The sequence below is a fragment of the Phalacrocorax aristotelis genome, chromosome 1 (assembly GCF_949628215.1).
Source record: "Phalacrocorax aristotelis chromosome 1, bGulAri2.1, whole genome shotgun sequence".
Classification (NCBI taxonomy): domain Eukaryota; kingdom Metazoa; phylum Chordata; class Aves; order Suliformes; family Phalacrocoracidae; genus Phalacrocorax; species Phalacrocorax aristotelis.
Genome location: NC_134276.1, coordinates 183,209,382 through 183,234,369, shown reverse-complemented (window position 1 = coordinate 183,234,369; position 24,988 = coordinate 183,209,382). Strand labels below are relative to the sequence as shown.

At 36.8% G+C, this 24,988-nt stretch overlaps 1 protein-coding gene across 1 annotated transcript in view; it reads left to right on the top strand.

Moving 5' to 3' along the window:
* The window catches only part of SLC16A7 (solute carrier family 16 member 7), a 95,466-nt gene that overhangs the window by 27,885 nt on the left and 42,593 nt on the right, over positions 1-24,988 (top strand). The window contains exon 2 of the mRNA XM_075080939.1: positions 23,439-23,681. Within this exon, the coding sequence (XP_074937040.1) occupies positions 23,468-23,681 (214 nt within the window). The 5' untranslated portion in view covers positions 23,439-23,467. The remainder of the gene's footprint in view (positions 1-23,438; positions 23,682-24,988) is intronic.

The following is a 24,988-nucleotide window of genomic DNA, read 5'->3' as shown; positions in this document are numbered from 1 at the left end:
CAACCTGCACTTCCTTGGGAATGCAGATATGGAGACATCCTGATATAGCCTGGTCACCCAGGCTGCTGGTGGAAGGGAGGCCCCTGGCAGGCTGTATGCAGAAGCTAGCACTTCCAGAAATTAGGAGGTAACTCGCACACATGCCTACTCTGCTGGCTAGCCTCTGCCTGGAGACATCTCAATTAGGGCACCACAAGAAGAAAAACTTAATCTACATTGTAGATGGCAGGTTGATGTAACTTCAGCCTGAGGTCGTTATAACTTCAGCTGACAGCCTGATGGTGGGGTGCAACTCAAGCAATCTGCACTGGTAGTGCACTAGGTCGAGAGGAGGATGTAGAAAAGCAAAATAGTACAGTTGATCTGTGGGAAAGAAAGTCTTTTTGAGCCCCTTAAGTTTTGTCCCTTTGCACAAAGGGAATGATGGCAGGCATGAAGTGAGGTGAAACCTTGAAACACGCAGTAGAAAGATGAAAGGACTGAGGAGGTATATGGGATGAAAAGAATATGATGGACATGAGCATACAACATGAAGAAGGCTCCATGACAGGCAGCCAAAACCCCCTTCATTTTTGGTGTTTCCTGGATTAGGACAATCAAGATGGGGCTACAAGAATGAGAATCAGCTCTTTTTGGGCATGGTTATCTGAGCTTAGCTACTGAAATGCAGAAATCTTTAAGATGTGAGAGGGAAAGCCATCCCCCTTCTCCCCAGATAGTTTTATAACAACAACTCATTTTAAGAGTAGAAGTCAACATTTGGAAAGGTCTGTTTGAATGAGGGCAAAATTACACCTTCTGCAAATCAGAAGACTGAGCATAGTGTGAGGAGGAAGTAACTTTTCATTCTATGCACCTTCATCCCCACAAAGCAGGCACTTAAAATAAAGTAATTGAATAGTTAAATTAAAAAAAATGGAAGACGGAGAAGAAATCCCACCTAATGACAAATGAGGAATCTTTAAAAAGTATTTTAACCAAATTTGGCATTACAGACACTTTGAATCACTAGTCATAAGTAGACCATCACTGTACTAAAATATTCATATAAAGAAGCAACCGTTTAAGTGCTTTTGGATGTCTATTTCTGTATCTTAACTGGCTTGAACTGATTCTTTCTCTCTTTATTTTTTGTAAGACTTTTCAGGGCATATGACTTGAGTTTTAGTATCATTGTGATACATAAAATTAGCAGTATGTCCTCAATTTTAAATTTCAAACGAGTAATTTTTAACTTGGAAATAAGAAAAGAGATGAACAAGAATGTAACTCCATAGAGCACGAATTTTTGCTTTAGTAATGAACTTTCTTCACATATTACTAGGAAACTAATTTGTATCAGTCACTATGAAATACACCACTGGAACAAACATTAACATTTTTTGCTTAGTAATTCATCTCTGACTTATGAGGAAGACTTTCTATAACGTATGAAAATATTAAAGAGTTAATTACAGTCTATAAAAAAGCCTTGTGGGATGCGTTGCATCCTTCACATAAGACACATTGTTTTCTGTCCCTCAATAAGTACTTTATTTGTTCAAAATGATCCCATGGTATTAATTTCTGACTTGGCAAGAATGATATAGATCAACAGTATGTACTAACATCTGGCTGCATAGTGCAGCTGAATTACTCATGCGGTAGCAGTAAGAGAAGAAAACGGCATACAAATACACATAATTTTAGGCTCAAGGGCCCAGTATTCTTGTGCAATGCTGGTTAAACAGACTGACAAAGCAGAGGCAGTTTGAGATGTGTTAATATGGGAAAATGTAATTAGTACCAAAATAAAACTTACTGTAATTCAAGCAGTAGATATAAACTGAGGAAAATAGTGCTAGACCTGTGTGTAATCAAATGATAATGTAAGGCTGATGATTTGCTAGGTATTGTAGAGTTGAAATAGAAGATTTGAAGGGAAATTACAGAAGCAAATCCTTCACAAATAGAAGTATTATACATATCATAATGAAATATATCAGTGACAGAAATGCATCTTCATCAGTTATTGCAACTGTCTTATCAGCTGAGTCACCAAATTGCTTCTAAAGACTGGGGTAAGAGTTGATACCTATTCTTGAGGAGCATTTAGTTTCTAACAGAAAGGTGTCTGAAGGGCAATTTAACCTTAAGTTCATAGAAAAGTAGGCATGCATTAATTTCCTTAAGTCAGTAGGGAAACATAGTTCTTTAGCAAAATATAAATTCCTCACCTCTCCTTCCCTGCTAACCATAATAGTGAAGAAGTTGAAACTGTTTTTCCTTGTCTGCCAATACTCAATGAAGAACAATTAATTTTCTTCTCTCTCAGGTATCACTTAATGCATCTTTCTTTCTCTCACTCACTCTTACTTGCACATTTTGTTTCTCTCTCCCCTTTCTTTCTCTTCCTTCATCTAAATACACACATTCACATTGTCCTTATCCAATCAAGATACTACTAAAGCTATTTTTCCAGATGCCACACAGCCCAGTGTGTGGGTGCCTGGTAATAGAAACCAGTGCCAGGGAGAGATGGATTTATTAGCTTTGTGTATGAGATGCAAAATGTCCACGTAAAGTATGGACTGTCCTGATGGGGCATCAGGCAAAAAAGCATTGCTGATGAGTCTGGGCATGATTTTAAACTGGTGAGCTGGATCTTGGCCCCTGAGGTATCTCAATGTGGTATTTCAAAATGGCAGGTAAGAGAGAAGTATTCTTTCACAGGAAGGATTGCTTTCACTATTTCCTCATTTCTTTTGAGGAGAGTGTCTGAACTTGCTTTCAGATCATTGCTTGTTTATTTATTCATGGTGAGTATTACAATTTCTGAAATATCTTGACTCTGTAATGAACTGGAAAGAGGATTTTTCTGAACCTGTAGCATGAGTCAGAAGCACCTAGCTACTGACATTTAGCCACTTCTTGTTCTTTTCTTCTGTTGCACAGTATGAAAAGTACAAACGTGATTCTGCCCGCTCAGAACTGAAAAGGTTTATCCAACGTTAGAACTGCTAGATTTCCAGAAGATCCTCTTATCTTCACAGACAATATTTCTGGGAGGAGATGCCAGGGAAAAATCTGAAGCATTACAAGTTATAAAAATTACTTTGCATTACTTTAATAGTGTCCCAAAGTTACCTGTTAGATCAGCACATTTCCTCTGAATTTTTTATGCTGAATTTCATGTTTTAAACTCCTTTTTTTTTTTTAATTTCACCTTGATTTCTCTTTCTCCCATCAAATTCACACATCAATATATTAATAACCAGAAGTGTCTTACCTATTTAAACAGGTATTGGGATAAAATGCAGTTTTGTTTCATGGAAATCTTAAAGAGGCATCCACCTTTTCCTGGTTTTGATCATCCTAACATCTTTATGAACAGAGAACCAACCTCTTTCTTTCTTATGCCCTGTAAGTGAGGATGAAGTCCATTAAAGAGAATGCATCGATGGATGCTATCATGGTATGATAATAAAACATCAATACATTCTTCTAGCCTAAAGCCTGCTTTGCAAAATCCCCATTTCAGTGTCTAATATCATATGCATACTGTAATACTAATAAAAAATATTTTATTGTGGAATTAGTGTAATGTACAGACTAACAAACATTCATGGATGTACTTGAAAGAACAGCAGTAGGCCCAGCTTCAGGGAAGCAATTATTTACTGCGACTTTCCTTTCAACTTTTGTCACGTGTGATTTTCGCAAGGTTTCTTTTATTACCCTATGCAGTTGCCATAATAACAGCATGTCTGTTGTTGGAAACCTCAGGCTGTATTTGTCACAGGCATACCATGCAAGTAGGAAAGTTGTACTTAAGCCTTGACATAGTATGGTATGACTTGGTTCATTTACCTGGATTCAGCCAGCTGAGGGTGGTTCAGCCTGTTACTCTGTTAGTATAAAATTTACTTCCTTGTCATTTTTGTTGGATCACTAATTACTCGTGTCAGATAGTAGCAAAGGATTTTTTAGCTTAAGTACTGCAACAATGTAGGGTTATTTCTGAGGTGTGGTGTGTGGAATAAAACTAAAATAAGGCTGGTTTTGTTTTGGTTTGGTTTTATTCCTTTTGACATAGTTTCCAATATTTGTCACTGTGCTTTAGTTGCATTGTCACTCACATTTCATAAAATACTACATATCCTATGTCACATGTTTAAATTGGTTTTGCTTCATATAAATCATTGCCTTGGATATGAAATACTCTGATCTTGTTCTTCATTTGCATTATCAAGGTGAAGTTTCATATATTTCCTTAGAAATAAAATTTTAGTTTTGAAATTGGGAAGTGAAGTGGACAGCATTGCTGCTTGATGAATTCTGAATTAATAGGTAATTTATAAGTAAGAGTTTTTTGCCTCTTCATAAGAAGGAACTACAAGGAAATTAAGCAGATATAAGTGCAAAAAGAATTCTTTCTAAATGCTATTTATTTTTTATATGACAAAGTGATAAAGAAAGTATGAGTTATGGGAAATGGGATTGCCAAAAGCAAATTAAAAGACAGATGGTAATATGAAACATATAAATATTATCCAAACGATTAGAATAGACAGAGGAAGGGTTTGTCTATGTATTTCATTGCAATTGGGTTATGGCTTAGTTCAGTACATCTAGAAGATAGTTGTACCCTGATGTGCAGATCCTTGTTTCTCATCTGGAAATCTTTTCAAGTCAGAATTTTAGGACTTTTGGTAACTATCCAGAAACCTCAGGTATGTATGTTTGGGATGCACGATGGTCTCCTGCAGCTCGGTACCTGACACTCACTGCTTCTTTGTCATATAACACAGATGCTCGTATTTCTGCCCAGGAAAATGTCAGGCCTAGGCAGCCTTAATCTGAAATCTGGATATTCAACCCATAAACAGTCAAAAGTCTTCTTTAAGCCTAAAGCTCCTATAATGTTTGGGATCAGATGATGGTGGGAGCTATACAGATGCAGATGTGTTTGCTTTCAAAATACATTGAATTTTGTTAATTTCTGTATGAGAAAGTTGGTCAGCACTTTGCATACACAGAACCAGGTTCCTATTGCCTTACACCCTAACTGTACTGTGTACTTTGCACAGTGTAAGTTTTATACAGCTTCTGAAAATTAGTCTTTTTTTTTTGTCATGATGTGAGTTGATTACTGAGAAAATGAGTTTCATGAAATATCTGGTCAATTATAAAAATCATCCTGAGTCCTCATTTAAAGCTTAACTGTTGAGAGAAATCCTTTTTTCTAGAGCAGGTTTTTTTTATTTGGATGCACAGGTGAGACAGACATGCTTCAAATAGAGCATGAGCCTGGAGAATTAATTCAAAGGGTTTTAGATTGATTTTGTTTGTTTACTTCTTTCAATCAATATCTTTTTGTTGAACTACTTTGGTATCAACATTAACATTTCATATGTCTTTTGTCTCAGACACATGTTGGGGGAAAAACAAACCCAAAGCCCAGGTTTCATATAGATTTAACTGTTGGAAACTACTATTAAAGGGATCTGTGAAAAGTTTTACATAATTTTGTTCCAGTTGTAAACACTGCTTGGGTTTTTCTCCCTCTTTTTTTTTTTTTTTCCCCTCCTGAAACTGAGGAAAGAAAAAAGGTTTATGGTAGATATTCTTATCCTCTGAGCCTAGTTATAAACTCCTCTTTCCTTCCTCTCTAATTTGATTCAGGATCTAGGTGTTCTAAGATAAAAACCAATTTTGCTGCTGTGTTTTCCTTGTTGTAGCTGATCTTTGCTGTGCTCACACTACTATGTTGGCCAGCAGTATTTTGGAAAAGGGGATGAAGCCCATGCATCCGTATTTCTTGCAGGAAATAATGTATCTGATCATTGCAAAGAAAAAACTGGGGGTATGCTGGATGCCGGGGAACAAGCTAGAGTAAGAAAATGGTTACAGGGAATAGAAATTATTTTATATTTATGCCTAAAACTAGTGTTTAATCAGACCACTTGAAGAAGGTATAAACTCTTGCATTCCCATTAAATTCTGTGTTGCTAAATTCTGTCAAATAAAACCCAGCAGTTTGGCCCAGACCTACATTGTTTCCTAAATCTGTTGAATGATTTCACAGTTGAAAGCTGTTTGGCGTGGCAGTTCTTCTCCAGAAATGCTGAGCATTCTGTGCTGGTCAGCTGAGGCGAGAATGGCTATTGGAAAAAGTGCTGCAGGGTGAAAGCAAGCCACAAATAGTTTTTTTAAATACCTGTGACTGCACTATACTCTACAAAAGAAAGGTACCTTAATTTTTTGTTGAAAGCACAGAATTTTTCTCTGGCTTGACTAGAAAAGAACAGAAAGGAAGGGGCAACTGAAAGACCACAGAGAGAAGCAAACCTTACTAAGAGGGGAGAGCTGAGTGCTTCTTTTCAAAGCGGTGCATATGGTTATACATGTTACTGAGCCTGCCCACATTTTCTTGTGTAATCCTTCCCACCTCCTTGCATGACTTAACTCAGAATGTAGCACAGGCAGGGTCAATGCGGGTGAACCAAAACCTCTACTTATGAGGCTAAAAGGTGACCTTGTTCTGCTGTGATGCCAAATACTTCATCTGAAATCTCAGCTGAGTCCTCCTGTGATATCCTTTACTGTGAGCAGATATTAAAATACTGGAGAAATAGAAGATAGTTTAAATAAGAAAACTGTGATGATACAGAAGGCAGAATGGATGACAAATACAATTCAAAAAATATGCATGCCACGCTAATTCCCCAGAATGCTTTCCTGTTTTGTTTATGGCAACTTTTTCTTTTTTATGAGTAAATTCTACTTTGGCACAGAAGATATGCTATTCTGCTCCTTTTTCTGTGTCTTTTAACAAGCACTTGCTCATGCTGCAAAATACAAACAGACAATAGCTTGGCTAGTGCTGAATGTATGGACTTTGCATATATGATTTCAGTTAAGTGACGTATAACACCAAAGCCACTATTGATTTCAATTTTTCCAGTAAAACCTCACATTTCAGAATGAATACTGGGTCTTTTATGGATTGCTTCTTTCATATCCAACAAAAGGTTATTGCTACATCATGATTTTAAATTTTCAAAATCAGTATGTCATATTTTTCCAGTAGAAGAACTGGTTCATTGGATTTCCACTTGGCCCACTGAAGATGGAATCTGTTGAATTCAGGATAACGAAAAAGATGCTTTTCTTTGCCTAGGAGAGAGAAATAATGTGGGATGGACTGTACAGAGACTGTTGCTATCATACAGTCAACAAATTAATACTGTTTCTAGGCTTCATTCACTCTCAATTAAAAATGTGATTGGCACTGAAATTGCCAGTTCATACTGAAGACAAAGGGGAATATTTTTGCAATCCGAAACATTGGCTTTAATCTTTTAAGGTTTCTCATATCACTAAAAATTCTCTCCATCTAAAATGTTGACTTTAATGCTTTTTGTCTCCTTTTCAGCTAAAAAGAGACTTTTTATTGTTCACCCTGCAAAATACATGCATCTATAAATCTTGAATGAGTGTGCTAGACTGAATAAGAAAGTTGAATTTGAAAATCTGGAGGTTTGAGGTTTTTATTTTTTTTCTTTCTGAAAGAGAGAGTGAGAAAGAATGTTTCTGCAACGGGAAAAATCCCATTGAGTTCAGGTTCTTTGCATAGATAAACCTTTGATGCTTTTCCATCAATATGGAAAAATAAAATTAATTACATAAATAAATAAATAGAATTTTGAAATGAGGGATTCCCCACTACCACTTTTATTTTGGAAAGTTTTGTGCAAAGCCTACTTTCTTCTGACTCCCTTGGTTGTTCCAGGGAAATTTCATAGTATCGCAGCCCTCAGAACACATAGATTCCACTGCCTACCTGCAGGTAGCCTGCCTGTCATTATTTAAACTTTGTACACCACTCTGGGTGCAGCACCAAAGCAATAGATGCTTAAAAAATGCAGATAGATCAAATAAGTTTTGACATTGGCTTGTGCAAAAGGCAGTTTTAAAGGGCAAAAATACAGTGTTAAAGACCTTGCCACTGAGAAGCATATGTGCTCTCTCACACTGAAGACTGAAAGAGGAAAGAAGAAGCCAATAGACAATAAATATATTCTACAACAGTCCCACTTATCACTGAATACCCTTAATAGACAAAACAAAGATAACAAAACTGATCATTTATAGGCACTTAAATGGAGAGCTTTTCATGTCTGGAGAAAATGGTCTTGATTGCTGTTTACATCAGAGGCACGTATTTGGCCTGTTTTCATCATCCCTCAATTCACTACAATAAAGTTTGATACAGAAAGGAGTATAAGCTTCATATGTAAGCTTGATATATAAGCTTCATACATACATGATAATAAAAATAACCTTATGTATAAACTTTAGCAATCAAAACCTCAAAGAGCTGCTGCTGCATGACAGCGAAGGCCATTAAATTTCTTTTCCTAGTTGACCAGAGTGCTGATGCGCTCTTTCTTAGCATGGTCAGAAATGCCCCAGCCTTGATTGTGCTGGATGTCTTACTCCCATTGGGGCCTATTAAGTAAACAAGATTAGGTCATTTGAAAGGTCTGGACTGCTCTACATTTTTAGAGGTTACCTGGTCAATAGGGTGTCACACTGTTGGTTTTGTTAGGTGACACTGGCACTTCCTTTTTAGGCACTTGCTCAATGGTCAGAACATTACCTAACATTCAAGTTTGTTTTCTCTCCAAGAAATTTCTAACCAACATCTTTTCCATTTCAGGAGGGTACTCAATTTTGAGACTATTCAGGAGGACATTGTCAGTCCATCTTGATAAAATTGTTCTGTTTTGGAGGGAATAATCTCATATTCCTTGGCAATCTTATCCTTGAGTCTATCAAAGTATTGCTTTAGTATCTGTTTTACACGTCATTTTATCCTGTGTGCCTCAAAGGAGTTGAGTGTTCTGTTTTATATGTTTTTTTCTGACTCACAGAGGCACGCAACTATATGTGACAGGAGTGCTGGTTTGTTTGTTTGTTTATGTTTTCTTTTCTTACAGCGCATTTGTTCACAATTTTGGTCAAATTCTCTTATTATGAACTACAATGTATCTCTATGTTTCACTGCTCTAATAGTACAAATTCAGTATAACCAAACAATTATTCTGAGTGCAGAGCTTCAATCTGTTTGTTTTATACCTAAGAACAATCCAAGAATAACAGTACCTGTTCTATTTAAAAGAGTTTTTATCTTTTATTTTTGTGGCACTGATTTTTTGTGCCAGCTTTCCAGCTCAGAATTAATTGTCAAATCCAAATGAAGTTTGAGGGAGGTTTGGGTTTTTTTTGTTTGTTTTTCACTTCAGTGAGCACTCATGCTTAAATTTGCAGGAGATAGATACATAAAAATCTACTTGTTAGAAACCACCACCTACATATTCAAATGTGGGGTGTGAGAAGCGTCAAAAGTACATAAAGTTTGCTATCATTCAAAATCAGAATTTTGCTTTCTATTCTATTGCTTTTTCTGCAGTTTTACTGAATTGGCAGATTGTAATGTACAGAATCCCCACTCTGTCTGCTCTGGAAGTGTTACTGAAGGAGAACATTTGAAGATAGGGATAATGAGACATTAAAAAATATTGTATTCATTTACATACAGAATTTGTACATCATATTTACATTGCTATGTTGTTTTCATTTAAATAATTGTAAAAAATCTATAAACTAGCTTATGAAAAAATCTGACAATAGTCCTTTTTAGGGATGATGCTAGAAAAGATGAAGATTTTCCTTTGATGGAAAATTAAACAATACTTTATGTTAATTTACCATTTAAAATATGCACAGCTATCATAATAATAGCTATTTTGTAATGTATATGTACTGCAAATACATGCATAACTGTATAGAATGCAGCTAACCCTACAAGGCAGGTTTAGGTCTGATACATAACAGAGAGAAGCTAGAACCAATTGAAAAACTCATAAATAGCCAGAGCTAGACAACATCTCATGCACTCCTCCTCAAAGTCCTATTTTGTTTTGCAAAGAGGATGAGTCATAACTTTACTCACAATCTGGAGATGAAAACAACACTATTTGCTTCATCCTTCTGCACTCTGATATTTGCTCAGGAAACCTGAACAGGCACATTCTGTTACTGTCCCTTTTCACTTCCTAAAAAGTCAAGGTTTAGCAGTGCTGCATCTTTTAACAATCAGCTTTATTCTGCAGGGGCCAATCAGACGTTTCCCCACAAAAGGCAAATGAAAAATTCTGTGCATTCAAATTTAAAATGATAGGTACTACCACCTACATATGTTGTACCAGTTTCTGAGATGCATAGGCAGAAAAATGCTACTTAGGTACGTTTTTCCATCATACGCTTCTTTAATCATGTAAACGGTGTAATAAATGTGTGCGGCATTTTGCAGACATGGTTTTTGAATCAGTAAATTATACTAGGGAGAAGAGAAATAACCAACCCTTAGTCATTCTACACATGAAAGCCATACAGATTTAGTTTTAGTTAGGGCAGAGTGTGTTTTAGTATTAATATTTTGTTGACGAAGAGTTGAATCTCACCCTACATAACTTACAGGGGTGGGAAAAAAAGAACAAAACCCAAATTCCATGTTTAATATACAAAATGCAAAATATCTTGAAAAGGGTATAATAATACTAATGTTGAATAGAAAACAGACTTTGTGCTTGAATCAAACAGATTAAAACAAGTACAACCTCCCCTCGGGAACACCTGGCAGTACATCCAGTAATATTTTGAGAGATAAGTGAAATATTCAGAAATATTGAAAAGAAGAATCTGTAAAGATAATAAAATTACTTAATTAAATCTGGTTGTCCCAGCGATGATTGCTGTTTCATCTGCACCTATTGACTGAGAAAGGATCTAGCTAAATGACAATTAGAAATACAGTTTTGTAGTTCAAGTCCATTTAAACCCCTTTGAAGTCAGTTGGGCTGCATGTGAAATTAAAGGTGTATGTATAGGAAATCTATGCATAATCAATCGACACATACCTATGCATAGATAGGATCATAGTTTAAGACCAGTAGAAATGAGTAAAAAATATGCCTTTAAAGGTTTTAGAAAAACGTATAAAATCCAGAGTTGGGTGTTTTGTACACAACGAAAAGTATTATTGTCTTGAAGACTGAAAGAGTAATCTTCAGTGGACTATAATGCTCTTAGGCTGTGAATCCCAGCATTGTATTGCTTTCTCACGGAAAAACCTTGGGATTTACAAAACTCCACTGCTACTTCCTTGTTGAGTTACCAAGACAGAATGAATAGATATGTGGAGTGTGCTGTACATGTTCTTACACATTAGGAGCATTTTCACATGTAGAAAGTTTGGCTAAAGTCTTGGTTTTATATGTAAATTGGCCTTCAGTAGAAATTGTATGATAACACCCAAATGTGCGTATGCATCTGCTTTTCATGAGGGAAAACAAAACTAGATTTTTTGCCTCTGAACTGATTAAACTTCTGTCCTGAAAGGGACAACAGAGTCATTGCTTAGATTGATGCGCTCATTGCCTTACATTTGATATGGCTTGCGCTTGATTTATTAAGCTTCCAGGTAAATATGATTTAACTAGACCCTTCTGTGAATATTTTTACTGTGCCCTTTTGGTAATTGGAAGCATGCAAATGCCACAGAGTTCTTTATATTTCTTGTCTCATTTGCTATATGCTTCTGTAAACTGTACTGCTGTTTCTATTGCAGCTATTATGGTGAAATTTTGAGGATTTGAGTTCTTTGCTTCTCAATAATTAGAACGAGTGTTATGTTACCTCAGTTCACATGAGAACAATCTGAAGTGTAAAGCTGTTCTTGTGATGATACAGAAATATAAAAGCTAATGCTTGTGAGTCTGTTTATTTTGGTGTGGTTTGGCAAAGAAGGGCTATGTAGAGCACAGCACCTTGGTACATGAGAGAAGTTTTACAGTTGGAGTCCAGCATATATCAACAAAAGCACATCTTGTTGTGGATTTACTGTTGCTTTTGAGTAATGAAGCGATGCTACTCCATATTCTCTGCCAAAAATGAGTAATTTACCAGCTAAAACAGAACTCTTGCAATAGCAAGTTCATATAGTGTAATTAGCAGAGTGTTGCACTTCAGGACTTTAGTTTCAGGTCTGCTTTTTGGGTCTGCAACACAGACAGTGGCCTATGTGTATCATCCATTTGCAGTAAGAAAATGTGTTCCTCTTGTCTCGGTGTTTGAAAGGAGGACTTTTGTAACAGGCTAAGGTAGCTGGTAAGTTCTGGTCAAGTCTTATGTTCCAGAAAGCTTATGTTTTCCACTGTAAGCTGGGGAAATGGATGTTATATAAGATAAATGCATAGTGCTGGGATTAAATGGAAAATTGGTGTTGGGAGATTTGACTAAGGAAAATATTAAAAAATATGGAAGAAAAAGTGGATTTCTAGATTCTTCAGAAATTCCTGATGTCACCATGAAAGGGGATGGGTTTCAGAATTATGTAGCATTTCTTTTGCACCGTTAAGTGGTTGGTCAACTTTTCATCTCTTTAAGTATACTGACAACTTTTCAGTGCTGCTGTGTCAAAGCAGAACCACAGGTTTCATGCATATATTCTGGATGTTCTATGGCAATTAGTAAATGGCAGAATAAAAAGTTGCAAATGATACATGTATAAACAGTATAATTTTTATTAAACTCTTGATGAATTCTAAAGCATGTTGTAAATTGGTCTCGAAGACTGGTTTAGCTGTAGCATTCTAGAACTCCTCTCTGAGTAGTACACCAGTATGTTGTACTCTTTGGGTGTTGTGTACTGTGTTAGGAAAAAGTATCCTCCATAACAGACAAGAGAGGGTTTTTTGATCTCCCCATGTCCAATTTCTCACAATGGGTGGAGGAGTACACATCAGAATTTGATTAAAACCTCTCGGTCTTTAAAGTTGTTTTGTATATATATCAGCAGGTCATCTCATTAACACTTGGACAAAGTACATAGTAAGTTTGTAATTAAACATCCTCTTCCTTCCCATGGAAATCAAATACAATCATAACTTCTTCCTTCCCTTTATTTGTTTATGCTCAAACATTGTCATTACCTAAATTATATTAGTTTTGGTACATACTTCAAATGAATTTTTTATCACCATGTTCCAGACTGGAGAAATAATCATCATACATGTACTTATTTTATGTAGCACAATGCCATGATACCTGAGTAGAGCTAAGCTGCGTTGATGGGATACTGAGCTAACATAGCTATTCTGCTCCTGCGAGCCATGTTTAGCCATCAAGAGCTTGCATGAGTATCTGCATAGTACTACAGTGTCCCATGTAAATATATACCTCCCCGTTTGTTTAACTGTCTGCTCAAAGTTATGGGCTATCAAATAAGAATAGGCCTTCTTTCATAATCTTTTATCAGTATAAATATCAACATAAGAAAGGCTGAAATTTGAGTGTCCTGTACACAGCTGTCTACTTTAATGCTGGGTGGTTAGAGATTTTACCTTCCCTGCACAGTGCTCAAGGTGCTATTAAAATCTGATTTCTGTACTTAAGAAATGGCAAGTGCATCTTCAAGGATGGCCCCTGCATGGCCCCAAACATGTGCGCCGTGTTAGCATATCTGCATGATTATCTATCTGCCTGAAACTGGAGATGGTTGTAGTGAGGAACATACCTTGCTGTCATGATTTGCGTTTTCAGAGCCATGGGTATCACTGGTCATGATATTAATAAAATGAAAATTAATGTCTCCGGTTTGAGAAAACTGTCAGGTAGACTATGTCTGTGAGAAAAATGTTGGAAGTTTTAGAATTCTTCCATTTCATTTTATGCAGCCACACTAATACAGTTCTGAAAATGTTTTTTAAAAATGTATAAAAAGTTTTCATCTCTGCTGAATTCTGTTAAGGCAGATGATGTTTTCTTTTTCTTTCTTTCTTTCTTTCTTTCTTTCTTTCTTTCTTTCTTTCTTTCTTTCTTTCTTTCTTTCTTTCTTTCTTTCTTTCTTTCTTTCTTTCTTTCTTTCTTTCTTTCTTTCTTTCTTTCTTTCTTTCTTTCTTTCTTTCTTTCTTTCTTTCTTTCTTTCTCTCTTTCTCTCTTTCTCTCTTTCTCTCTTTCTTTCTTTCTCTCTTTCTTTCTCTTTCTTTCTTTCTCTCTTTCTTTCTTTCTTTCTCTCTTTCTTTCTTTCTTTCTTTCTTTCTTTCTTTCTTTCTTTCTTTCTTTCTTTCTTTCTTTCTTTCTCTCTTTCTTTCTCTCTTTCTTTCTCTCTTTCTTTCTCTCTTTCTCTTTCTTTCTCTCTTTCTCTCTTTCTTTCTTTCTCTCTTTCTTTCTCTCTATATTTCTTTCTCTCTTTCTTTCTCTTTCTTTCTTTCTCCCTTTCTTTCATTCTTTCTCTCTTTCTTTCTTTCTCTCTTTCTTTCTTTCTCTCTTTCTTTCTCTCTATATTTCTTTCTCTCTTTCTTTCTCTTTCTTTCTTTCTCCCTTTCTTTCATTCTTTCTCTCTTTCTTTCTTTCTCTCTTTCTTTCTTTCATTCTTTCTCTCTTTCTTTCTTTCTCTCTTTCTGTCTTTCTCTCTTTCTTTCTCTCTTTCTTTCTCCTTTCTCTCTTTCTTTTCCTTCCTTCCTTCCTTCCTTCCTTCCTTCCTTCCTTCCTTCCTTCCTTCCTTCCTTCCTTCCTTCCTTCCTTCCTTCCTTCCCTCTGACCTAATACGTTTTAGTAATTCTCAAAGCAACTATGGATTAATTTCTGTTTTGGCTATATTCTGCTTGGAATCAGTGGCTCATATTCTAACTTTCACTGGCAGAAAGAACTCACACATCAAGCCTTTACGGGCACAGCTGTATTGGATTTTTCAGTTTGAATTAATTTTTTTAAATACAAATAGATGGCTTACTTTCTTTACTTTGGCACAGCTTGTAAAATCTACATTAACCGAATAGCTTCTTACTTACGACCTAAATCCTGGGGAAATTTTTAGACTGGATACCTACAATTGCAGAAATTATTCTGGCTTTTCCAAGATACAATGGTCCCAAGTAATTTATTTTAAAAGCTATTTTCCTCATTGTAAGTTTTGGTGGTTCTGCTCATTTCCTTTTTGTCTTATTTATGTAATTTTCTACATAATGCATAAGTTAACTGTGGCTTTGCTAACAGATAATTCATAATTCATTAGATTTCCCAGTTCACACTTCTAAAAGTCTCTATGTCATCAGACGTCTTCCTAGCTTTTTCCGTTTTATTAATAATATAGAAAATATTTCTTAAACTGGTAACAATTTCCAAACCAGCAGGAATAAATGAAATGTGAACCCTGTATAAGTTTTTGCAGTCTGGAGTTATTTTCCAGTCTTGGCCTGTTATGTGTTTCCAGTCATATGCTCTTAGGAACAGAATCCAGATCAGTTTACTTCCTATTACATAATCTAAGTAGCTGTCACTGAGACTGAAGCATTGGTAACTATTTCCACCCATGGGAGTCATGTGCTGCACGAGAATAGAAGAAAAATATTTTCCCAGTAAGTGTGAGATAATGCTTCCAGGCCAGGATTTAGGCAAGTGGTAGGGCATACACAGAAAGTATACTGGGCCATACTACTGAAGCAGAGAAGACAGCCAGGTGTTGGATTCTAATCTCAAGAGCACAGACTAACTTTGATAAAGTTTACAGAAATTAATTGCAGTAGAATTTGAATTGGAATCTATTGCATCTTCATAACATCAAATATTGAGCTGATAGATGGAAATGAATATTATCTTCAGCAATAAATGAATTAAATATTGCCGCTTCCAAATTATATGCTTATGTAAAAAGATATGAATTTTGATTTTGAAAACCTTAACTAATAGCATAGCCTTGCTTTTCCCATCACTGATTTTTTTCCTGCAGCTTCGTATTGAGAGAATGATATTAAAACTAATATCTGTTATTATTGATAACGGGAAATCTGCTGCTTTGGAAAGATTATGCTATTTATTTTTCAAGCAATGTGCAGCAGTTCTCCAGACAACTCCATTAACAGTGACCTGAAACCTTTGTTCTTCCACTTATAAAATACTACAAATAAGTGAAAATATAACTCCCCACCTTCCAAACATCAGAACTCTCAAAAATATGTATCAAACATACAGCTCCAGATTTACATGACTTCCATTATTCTGGGTATGCTTTTTTATAACATTCACTCAATGTGAATTTTAAAGATGAGTGTGCTGACATACTGAAAAAGGCTTATGGTTCAAAATGGTTCAAAATTGGTCTATAGAGTTAAAATAATAAGCTTATACAACAGGTTGTAAAGCTGGTAACTACCATACTTAAATATGAGGGAGCAGTACTAGAATTTAAAGGATCATACGAGTGGTTAGAAATTAAGTAATAAGTGGATCAATATTCTTGCAGTGTGGGGAGCCAACACTTTGAGTTATAAAGAGTGGGTTTAGCTGAGCTTATTAAAACTAGTTCTTTAATGGCATAACAAAGCTTTGGTTTGGTTTTTTTAAAGGTTGATTAGTTTGACAGTTTTTTTTTTCCAGGTGTGCAGAATTTTTCATTAACCTAAATCAACTTATTGTTAAAACTGATTAATTCTTCAAACTGGATCACTGGCATTTTCAATTTAGCCATCAACATTTCGTTTCAGTGCACTCCAATTTGGGTGGAGTGCCAGCCTTTTTAGGCTAGATATTCTATTGACTGCTTTTTTGAAGTAATTAAAACAGATTTGCAGTCACTTTGGTTGGAATTCATTTCACTTAACTTCAGTCATCTAGGCATTTAGTCATGCAGAGTAAGCCGGTCATTTAGGTTTCCCTTAAAGTAGATGAAAAAAGGTAATAACAGCAGGCATGATGAATAGAAGTCCAACCCATGACTGTGATTGTGAATACAGGTTATGATTTTCCAGGGGAATGTGGCAGCACAACATAGGAGGTTAAAAAAAAAACAAACAAAAAAAAAACCCCAACAACCACCCCCCCAAAACTCCAATGAATGCTGCATTAATATTAGTTTTGACAAATTATGTTAGTCATCTCTCTACTGACTCAGCAGTGCTCAAAATCAGATTTCAATGATACAACAGTTCCAATATAGTTTCAGTTCTGTAAAAACCTGACTGTAGTGACTGACTGAGTAATAGTTCTTGGCCTCAGCCTCGGTTTAAACTGTGATGAAATAGGGCCTTAGTGTGAACGGGATTTTAACTTCACTCTCACAGTGTAATTTATACACTTTTGCTTTTTATCGGGCAATATCTTACAGGGCTCACTTCTGTCTCAGTAATCCTGTTTTGAGTCCTCAAACAGGAAGAAGGAATTACATGACATGTGCCTTTATTCCAGTCTCTCAGTAAAAGTGAATTAGACCTTCCTTTATTCCCACAGCCATCAGGAACTGGCATCTGTAACCACCCCTGTTTAACTCAGCAAACAGTTTTTGCTTTTACATCCCGTTATCGCTCAGCTGATGCTGTTACTAAGAATCAGCCTGTTACCGTGCCAGACGCTAAGAAGAAACAAAGTTATTGGGATTGTTCATTTATTTTTATCTTACAACACGTGCCTTTCCCTCCCTTCTGCCTCCCTCCACGGAGCTTGCCTCTGCTAACCTTCTAGGCATTTGCAAGAATCATATTAATATGCCTGCTTTGGATGTGCAAGGGGCTATTACTTTCCCACGCTGTCTTCAAGCACATACTTGTCTTGTAACTGCTTCAGTGGGATGACAAGTATACTACAATATTGATTCTTAACTGTAAATTATGGGTGAGTTGAATAACTTCACGTTTGTTTCATAGATGTGAATATTTAGAACTAGTTCCTTCATCTCCTCTTCAAGAAAAAAAAAAGTTTCTTTTCTCAGTAAGATATATCTTTATACTTAAAATACCTGTAGTAATATATTTTAATATTGTTGGATATTGTGCTATTAAAGGCTGGGGTTAAATAGACTTTAAAATTAAGTAAGACTGGTGATTTTGGTTTTTTTTTTACTTGCTTACACTTTTCACAGAAATAGTAAATCCTAACATAAGCCCCATAAATACAATTAAATATAATATACTACATATATAATATATTTTATTGTCACATAATTTTATTTTATTGTCACATAAAAGTCTGGAAAGCATTCACAGACGTGGCCCTTTGATTCAAGCCTGTTAGAGAAACTTCACAACGACCAGCAGCTTTCTAAAATGCTAGATAGCGTGGGCACATTTTAGCAGTTCTGGTCTCAAGTAGGGTGTATTTGTCCTGCAGGTTAGACCCTAGTGGAAAATGCAGTAAAGTCAGATTCTGAGTTATCTTTCATCTACCTGGGTTTCATTTAGCACATACCCCTCAGTCTCTGAATACAGACATTCAGAAATGTGGACTGTATTCCTCTTCCAGGATGATTAGCCAGTTCTTTAAGGCTGGGTACCAGAGCTCATTAGGTGCTACTTTGCCTCCAGAACCAAGTAGTTAGAGCTAAAAGCAGAGAACAAACTCCCTTGATCCCTTCAGTCAGAGCCTTTCTGCATCCTCCCTTTCTCCACAACAAAATCCCAAGTCAGAGCAAAACCATCTCACAAAACTAAGAAGATATTTTTTAATCAAATACTGAATATTGCTCACAAGATAATGACAATAGCTTTTAGAATTTGGTGAGGTAATACCATTTGATGTGATAATACCCGCTATCCTGCCTGAAACTCATTAAAGAGCTGTTAATAAAAATAAGAGAATTGACATTTTTGCAGCTTTTAAGCAAGGCTCTTTTACAAGAGTATAATTCCTGTATAGCTCATTATTTTACTAATGTTACCACAAAGTCATTTATTTCAAATACAGCAATGCAATTAACATTCGTTAGGGGTAAGTTAGAGCAGCACACTATTCAAACCTAGAAAGCAAACATTGTACCTCACCTGTGCTCCTAACTCAAGTATGAAGCAGTACAATTAATCTGCATTTGCTACGAAATGAGCTTCTAAAACACACATGTACTTAAAAATCTCAGCCATAGCTCACAGCTTACTTGGGCATTAGTCCACGCCCCAGCTCTGCCACTGATCTGGGACAAGACTTAGTCAGGTTATTTAGCCTGTTATTATATTTGTTTCCCATGTCTGAAAGTGGATGATACTTCTCATTAACCCCACAGGGATGATATAAGACTGAATTTGCTCAAGTCTGCAAAGCTTTTTGCGGTCCTTGGCTTACTGTGTGGAACTGGAATGCAGTACACACGTGCCAAATATTCCTACAGCCACTCGGGACAGATTTTTCACATACCAGCTCTTTTTCTCTGGTACAAATGGCTGCTGCGTCAAATAGTGACGGGTCACATTGAGGACAAGGCAGACAAAATGCAAGCAGAAAAACAAACAGTTACTCTAATTTTGCAGAAAAACAGAACTAAAGCTCCCAGTAAAATCAGAGTGTCTGTAAACAAGAGAACAACATAACCCCTTCTTAGAAGAGTCTTTCACGAGCCGTTGTATTGATAGCTGATTCGGGCAGCTGGCAACTGCAGAATATTAATGAAGCATTGGTACAAGAGCAGTCTGAACAGGTTGATCATGACTGACTGAAGTCTACGGTGCATGATATCAAGATACATTGTTTGTCTGTAGCATTTGCTCTTAGTTTGACCTTGTTACTTGCTTGCTGCTTTCTCTCTTTCCTTTCTCCCCTTTTTTCCTTCCTTCCTTTCCTCCCTTCCTCTCTCCCTCCTTCCCTCCCTTTCTCTTTCTCTTTCATTCACTAGTTCTCATTTGCCCAATTAAGTTCAAATGTGCTGAGACCTATATAGTAAAAAATTTTGCATGCCAGATGTTTTAAGGTGCCCTCTTGCCCTGTTTCCCTCCTATTAATTGTTAGTAGACACATGCAGCTCTTATTACAGTAAGCTATGTTCTTGTTCATTGCTTACATAAATGGGATTTATGCAGAGGAACTGGAAGGAGCTTAGGAGAAAATCCTTGTGCACAGCCTGACTCGGGGTATAGAAAGGCTGAGCAACCTCTCTGTGTCTGACAGAGAGAAGGGAGATTGATGGCTTCACTCAGGATACGCTTCAGTCACTATTCCCCTGCTGTTTCCTGGGTGTTGGGCAGGCAGTGTTCTTCGCCCACTGCTTGCCTATAAAAGCATAGGTATGAGCAGTGCTTGCTCGCTAGCTTTAAGCACATGATGGAATTCATATGACTGACTTAAAACACTGGTGGTGACCTTTATTTACCAAAGTGCTTTTTTTTTTTTTATATCTGATACCATGTCCTTCACATGAACTTCATCACACACAACTGTTTTTACACTTTCTACCGTATTTCTTCTTATTCTTCACAGCCCATAATAAGCTCTGAAAACTCTGAAAAGGCATTTTGCTTGTCACTGCTTCATTCCTCCCTCTTCTGCCTTGTCTTTTGTCGCCATTTATATCCACTCATCTAAAGTGCTGGGTTTTTTGGTTGCTAATAGATTTTGCACTTGTCTGTATACTACCTATACTACCCAAATCTTGCTAGTTAGGCTTAGATTAGAGCTAGGTATATTAATGTGCTAGACTGCTTTAGGAGGAGTTCAGTTCCAGGGATATTAAGTGCATATTTTACAGGACAAAGTTGCTTTAGCACCTTATCAGGTATGAGATGACTGAGATGTTGGATTTAATGTTTCTGACAAGATGAATACTTTTTTCCTCTTGGTGCAAATATATATTTATTATTTTTTTCCTTTTCACCTTTTATTAACTGGAGCTAAAATCGGCTATCATGATCATAAAGGAACATTAGGGAAGCTATTATTAACTGTACTCTGTGGGATAAACAGGAGGTGTGAGGTACAATGATCCAGGCTCCTCTTTGTGACAATGTACAGCCTAGTGTAGGTTACCCGACAGCCTTTTACTTCAGCAGCTCTACAAGCTGGCCGTGCAGGGGGCTTTGCAGCAGTTTGCCTCTAGGCTGAGGCACAGGAGCAGGCAAGGACCCTTTGCTCATCTCCTTAATGACCCCTTAGTTTACTGTGAAGCTTTTTAAGGGAGAAGAGCACTAAACTCTCAGAGCCTGTTCTGCTGCCCTAAAGGGGCAGATATAATGGGATCTTTCCAAAGCGCCGATGCCGTAGCGACATTCAGGAACTGTCAGCATTCTTCTGACTAATGTGGTGGCATTGATTTTTCAAAGTGGTTGTATATTATATTTTCGGAAAAGGAGTGCTTCCTCAATAAATTGATAATCCCTTTCCATTTTTATGGAGAGCAATGCCTTGATGTTGTGTGGCATTAAGAGATAGAAGTGTTGTCACACGAATATGAAATATGAAAACAAGTAAACCTTTGAAGTATAAGAAAACAATAGTTAACATTTTTTTTTAGGAAACAACCAAAAGTTTTCTCAGATGAGCAGAGCAACAGCTCTCTGGGACAGATAACAAACTCTTGTTTACTGTCACTGAATTCACAGAAATAGAGTTCTGCTCTTCATACCAATTTGAGGTTTTGTGCTTTTGAAGACAATTGATCATCACTATGTGCTTTATAAGTTACAATGGGCTTTCTGAGATACTCTTATTTCTAACGGGTCCTGATTCAGGAAAAACAAACTTGTGTTTAACTGTCTGCCAAAGTTAAGTCTCAGCAAACAGCATTGTCTCTAATTGTCCAACTTCTTCTAGTGGCAGGCCCAGGTTTTCCTCACTGATGTATGTCAGTGGAATTAAGCTGAGACTAGTATATGCAGAAACAAAGTACATGCCAGAGGTTCTTCCTGGACATGCAAATAAAAGATTTATATGCTCTGTGTACAGAGCAATAGATACGTATTTCTGCCAGCAGCAAAAATTTGATGCCAGTATGATATGATGAAAAGCCAAACCACCTGGGCTTTTGCAACCTTGCATAGAGGCCAGATGTTTTAGTGGTCAATTTAGCTTTCCCACGGAGATCTGCCAATATCAGGGTGATGTCTACAAACAGCTTCAGTAAAGCGAAGAATCAGAAGTACAGCAGGTTTCTGTCACAGGGCTAGCCTAGTGATAGACAATCTTAAAAGCAACACGTTGCTAGTTTTGCAGCATATATTGCATGCAGCGCTGCATGGCGTTTACCCTGAAAGTACTCCAGGTACTATCGTGAGAGATTAATAAGGTGGCACAGGTTTTGGATTTTTTTTTTAGTTTTTGTTAAGGTAATCGTATCACTCCCACTGCTAATGCAGTTTGCTGCGAGAAATTGGAATATGTCGTAAGTGGCATGGAAGAAATCACATACAGACTTGCTGGTAATCATGAGCATAACAGCAACCTGCACACTGTTATCATCCACAGCTTTGGTACTGGTATGGCAGGAGACCAATCAAGAGTAATATGTTGCCTAAATGCCCAAAAAGGGAGGAAGGAGAAATTTTCAGTTCATGCTGTCTGTGTAGGCTGGAAAACACAGTGGACTTCAGATCTGTGTTTAATAATAAAGGGATTTGACAGTGGAAAAATCTCAGAATTACAAAATGGATCCTCACTACTGCATGTTTTCTAAAAATATTATGCAGAATGTAGCTTAAGTTTTTAGATATCAGGATGGTAATAACAGTATGAAATTTATTTCAGGCCTTAGGAATTTATGTGGATTACCTATGATTTCCTGAGCTGTCTGAATGCAGCTGCACCTCTCAGAACCTCTATAAGATATGACTCTGGTGGCATCTATTATGGTAAATTCTAAATCAGATAACAGTTGTAGGAAGCTTGTGACGTTATTAGTGAAAGACTTCCTGATATCTTCTAACATGTGAAAACAGAGCAAAAAGAGTGCCATCAAGCTCCACCTTGTTCCTGCAAGTAATATCAACATTCACTAATAAGATGAAAATTTTAAAAATAAGAGTACAATATGGAATTGTAGTATTTTTTATTTACTTTATGGATACACAAGGAATTTTAAATCTCTGCTTAGAACCCACCTTTTAGATGATCTCATGAGCTAAGCAAGTGATATCAAAAATGGTTGAAAACTGGATAATGACAGCATGTGATAAAAAACTGTGTAATGAATTTATTCCTTGCTGTCATTGCTGATGACTTTTCTAAGGTACTGGTAAATCTTGCTAACATGATGACATTTAGTGGTTATTTACTGTAACTTTTTTTCCATTGTTTCCTATAAATCCAATTTCCAGGGTTTTTTTTTCTGTTTAATTCCTGTGCTAAATCCACACTGTAGATAGTAGAGCTATGTAAATTAACCCACCCAAACAGGTCACTTTCCAGTAAGTGACTAATTGCAAATACAACTATAGGATATTGCAAATATCCACAAGTTTTTTTTGCAGAACAGATTTTGCTTCTAAAAATGGGTGCTCGTGTTCCATGGTCCCATGAAAGCTGGAAATTGGTCTCTGCTCTGAGGATTCATTATAATCCCTGCAGATAATGACTGAATACTGCAGTTTGATGAAGAAAAGAGGAAAACTGTTTGAAACCTTGTTTCTTCTCTTCTTTTTCAGCCTAGTTGGAGAAGAGACAGAGACCAAAAATGCCACCAGCAACAGCAGCGCCGCAGTACCCACCTCCAGATGGAGGCTGGGGATGGGTTGTGGTCTTTGGGGCTTTTATCTCCATTGGATTTTCCTATGCATTCCCCAAAGCCATCACGGTATTCTTCAAAGAAATACAAGAAATCTTCCACACATCATATAGTGAGATAGCTTGGATATCATCAATAATGTTAGCTGTCATGTATGCGGGAGGTAAGACATTTGTGAAATTTGCAAATATTGTAGTTTGTTGTTTGGTTTTTTTCCTATGGTTTTAAAGCATTTAAAGTTAATTACTACTTGATTTTAACATTAGTACCTAAATAATTTACCAAAATACATGCTTCTTTTTGTATCATACTTTATCAGAGAGTACTGGTAGCTACATCATCATTGAAACACTGTTTACTTTCTCCTTTTTTATTTATATTTTTATATTTTATATTTATATTTTATATTTTATGTTCATAGAATCATAGAATCATAGAATTGTTAAGGTTGGAAAAGACCCTTAAGATCATCGAGTCCAACCGCTAACCTATCACTGCCAAGTCCATCACTAAACCATATCCTCAAGCACAACGTCTACCCTTCTTTTAAATACCTCCAGGGATGGAGACTCAACCACTTCCCTGGGCAGCCTGTTCCAGTGCCTGACAACCCTTTCGGTGTAGAAGTTTTTCCTAATATCCAACCTAAGCTTCCCCTGGTGCAGCTTGAGGCCGTTTCCTCTTGTCCTATTGCTTGTTACTAGGGAGAAGACTCTGACCCCCGCCTCGCTACAACCTCCTTTCAGGTAGTTGTAGAGAGCGATAAGGTCTCCCCTCAGCCTCCTCTTCTCCAGGCTAAACCCCCCCAGCTCCCTCAGCCGCTCATCATAAGACTTGTTCTCTAGACCCTTCACCAGCTTCGTTGCCCCTCTCTGGACATGCTCCAGCACCTCGATGTCCTTCTTGTAGTGAGGGGCCCAAAACTGAACACAGTACTCGATGTGCGGTCCCACCAGTGCCGAGTACGAGGGCAAATATTCTCTTCCTTTTTGTTTTCCTCTTAAGGCCTTTTGTTTGTTCCTCTACCTAATTCTGTTTTGCAATCTTGCCCTAAATTCACAGTTTCTGAGGGTCATATTTTCCAACAAAGCAATGCCTAAGTAACTTCTCTGGGGACTGGAGGTACATTTGTTCGTTTTCCACTGCCTTGGTGAGATCTTTCTGTAGATCAGATGATGGAGCTTAAACACAGAAAATTATTATGTCAGTGAAGGTTCATTAGTCAGGCACAAGTATTTCTCCATAGACAGGGGGTTTATGTATTGTCCCTATTTGTCCTAAAACAAAATCCTACTTTCCATTTAGGCCAAGAGCCACGTTTCATGCATGCCAGCTGTATGACAGCTAAGATACAGACAATCTTATTCTTTGGACTGAAATGAACAGGGAACATAAATTCTCTGGTATATTTTTTCCAGTGAGCAAACAAGTAAACAACAAGACAGATGAAAAAGGATTTTAAAGTATAAA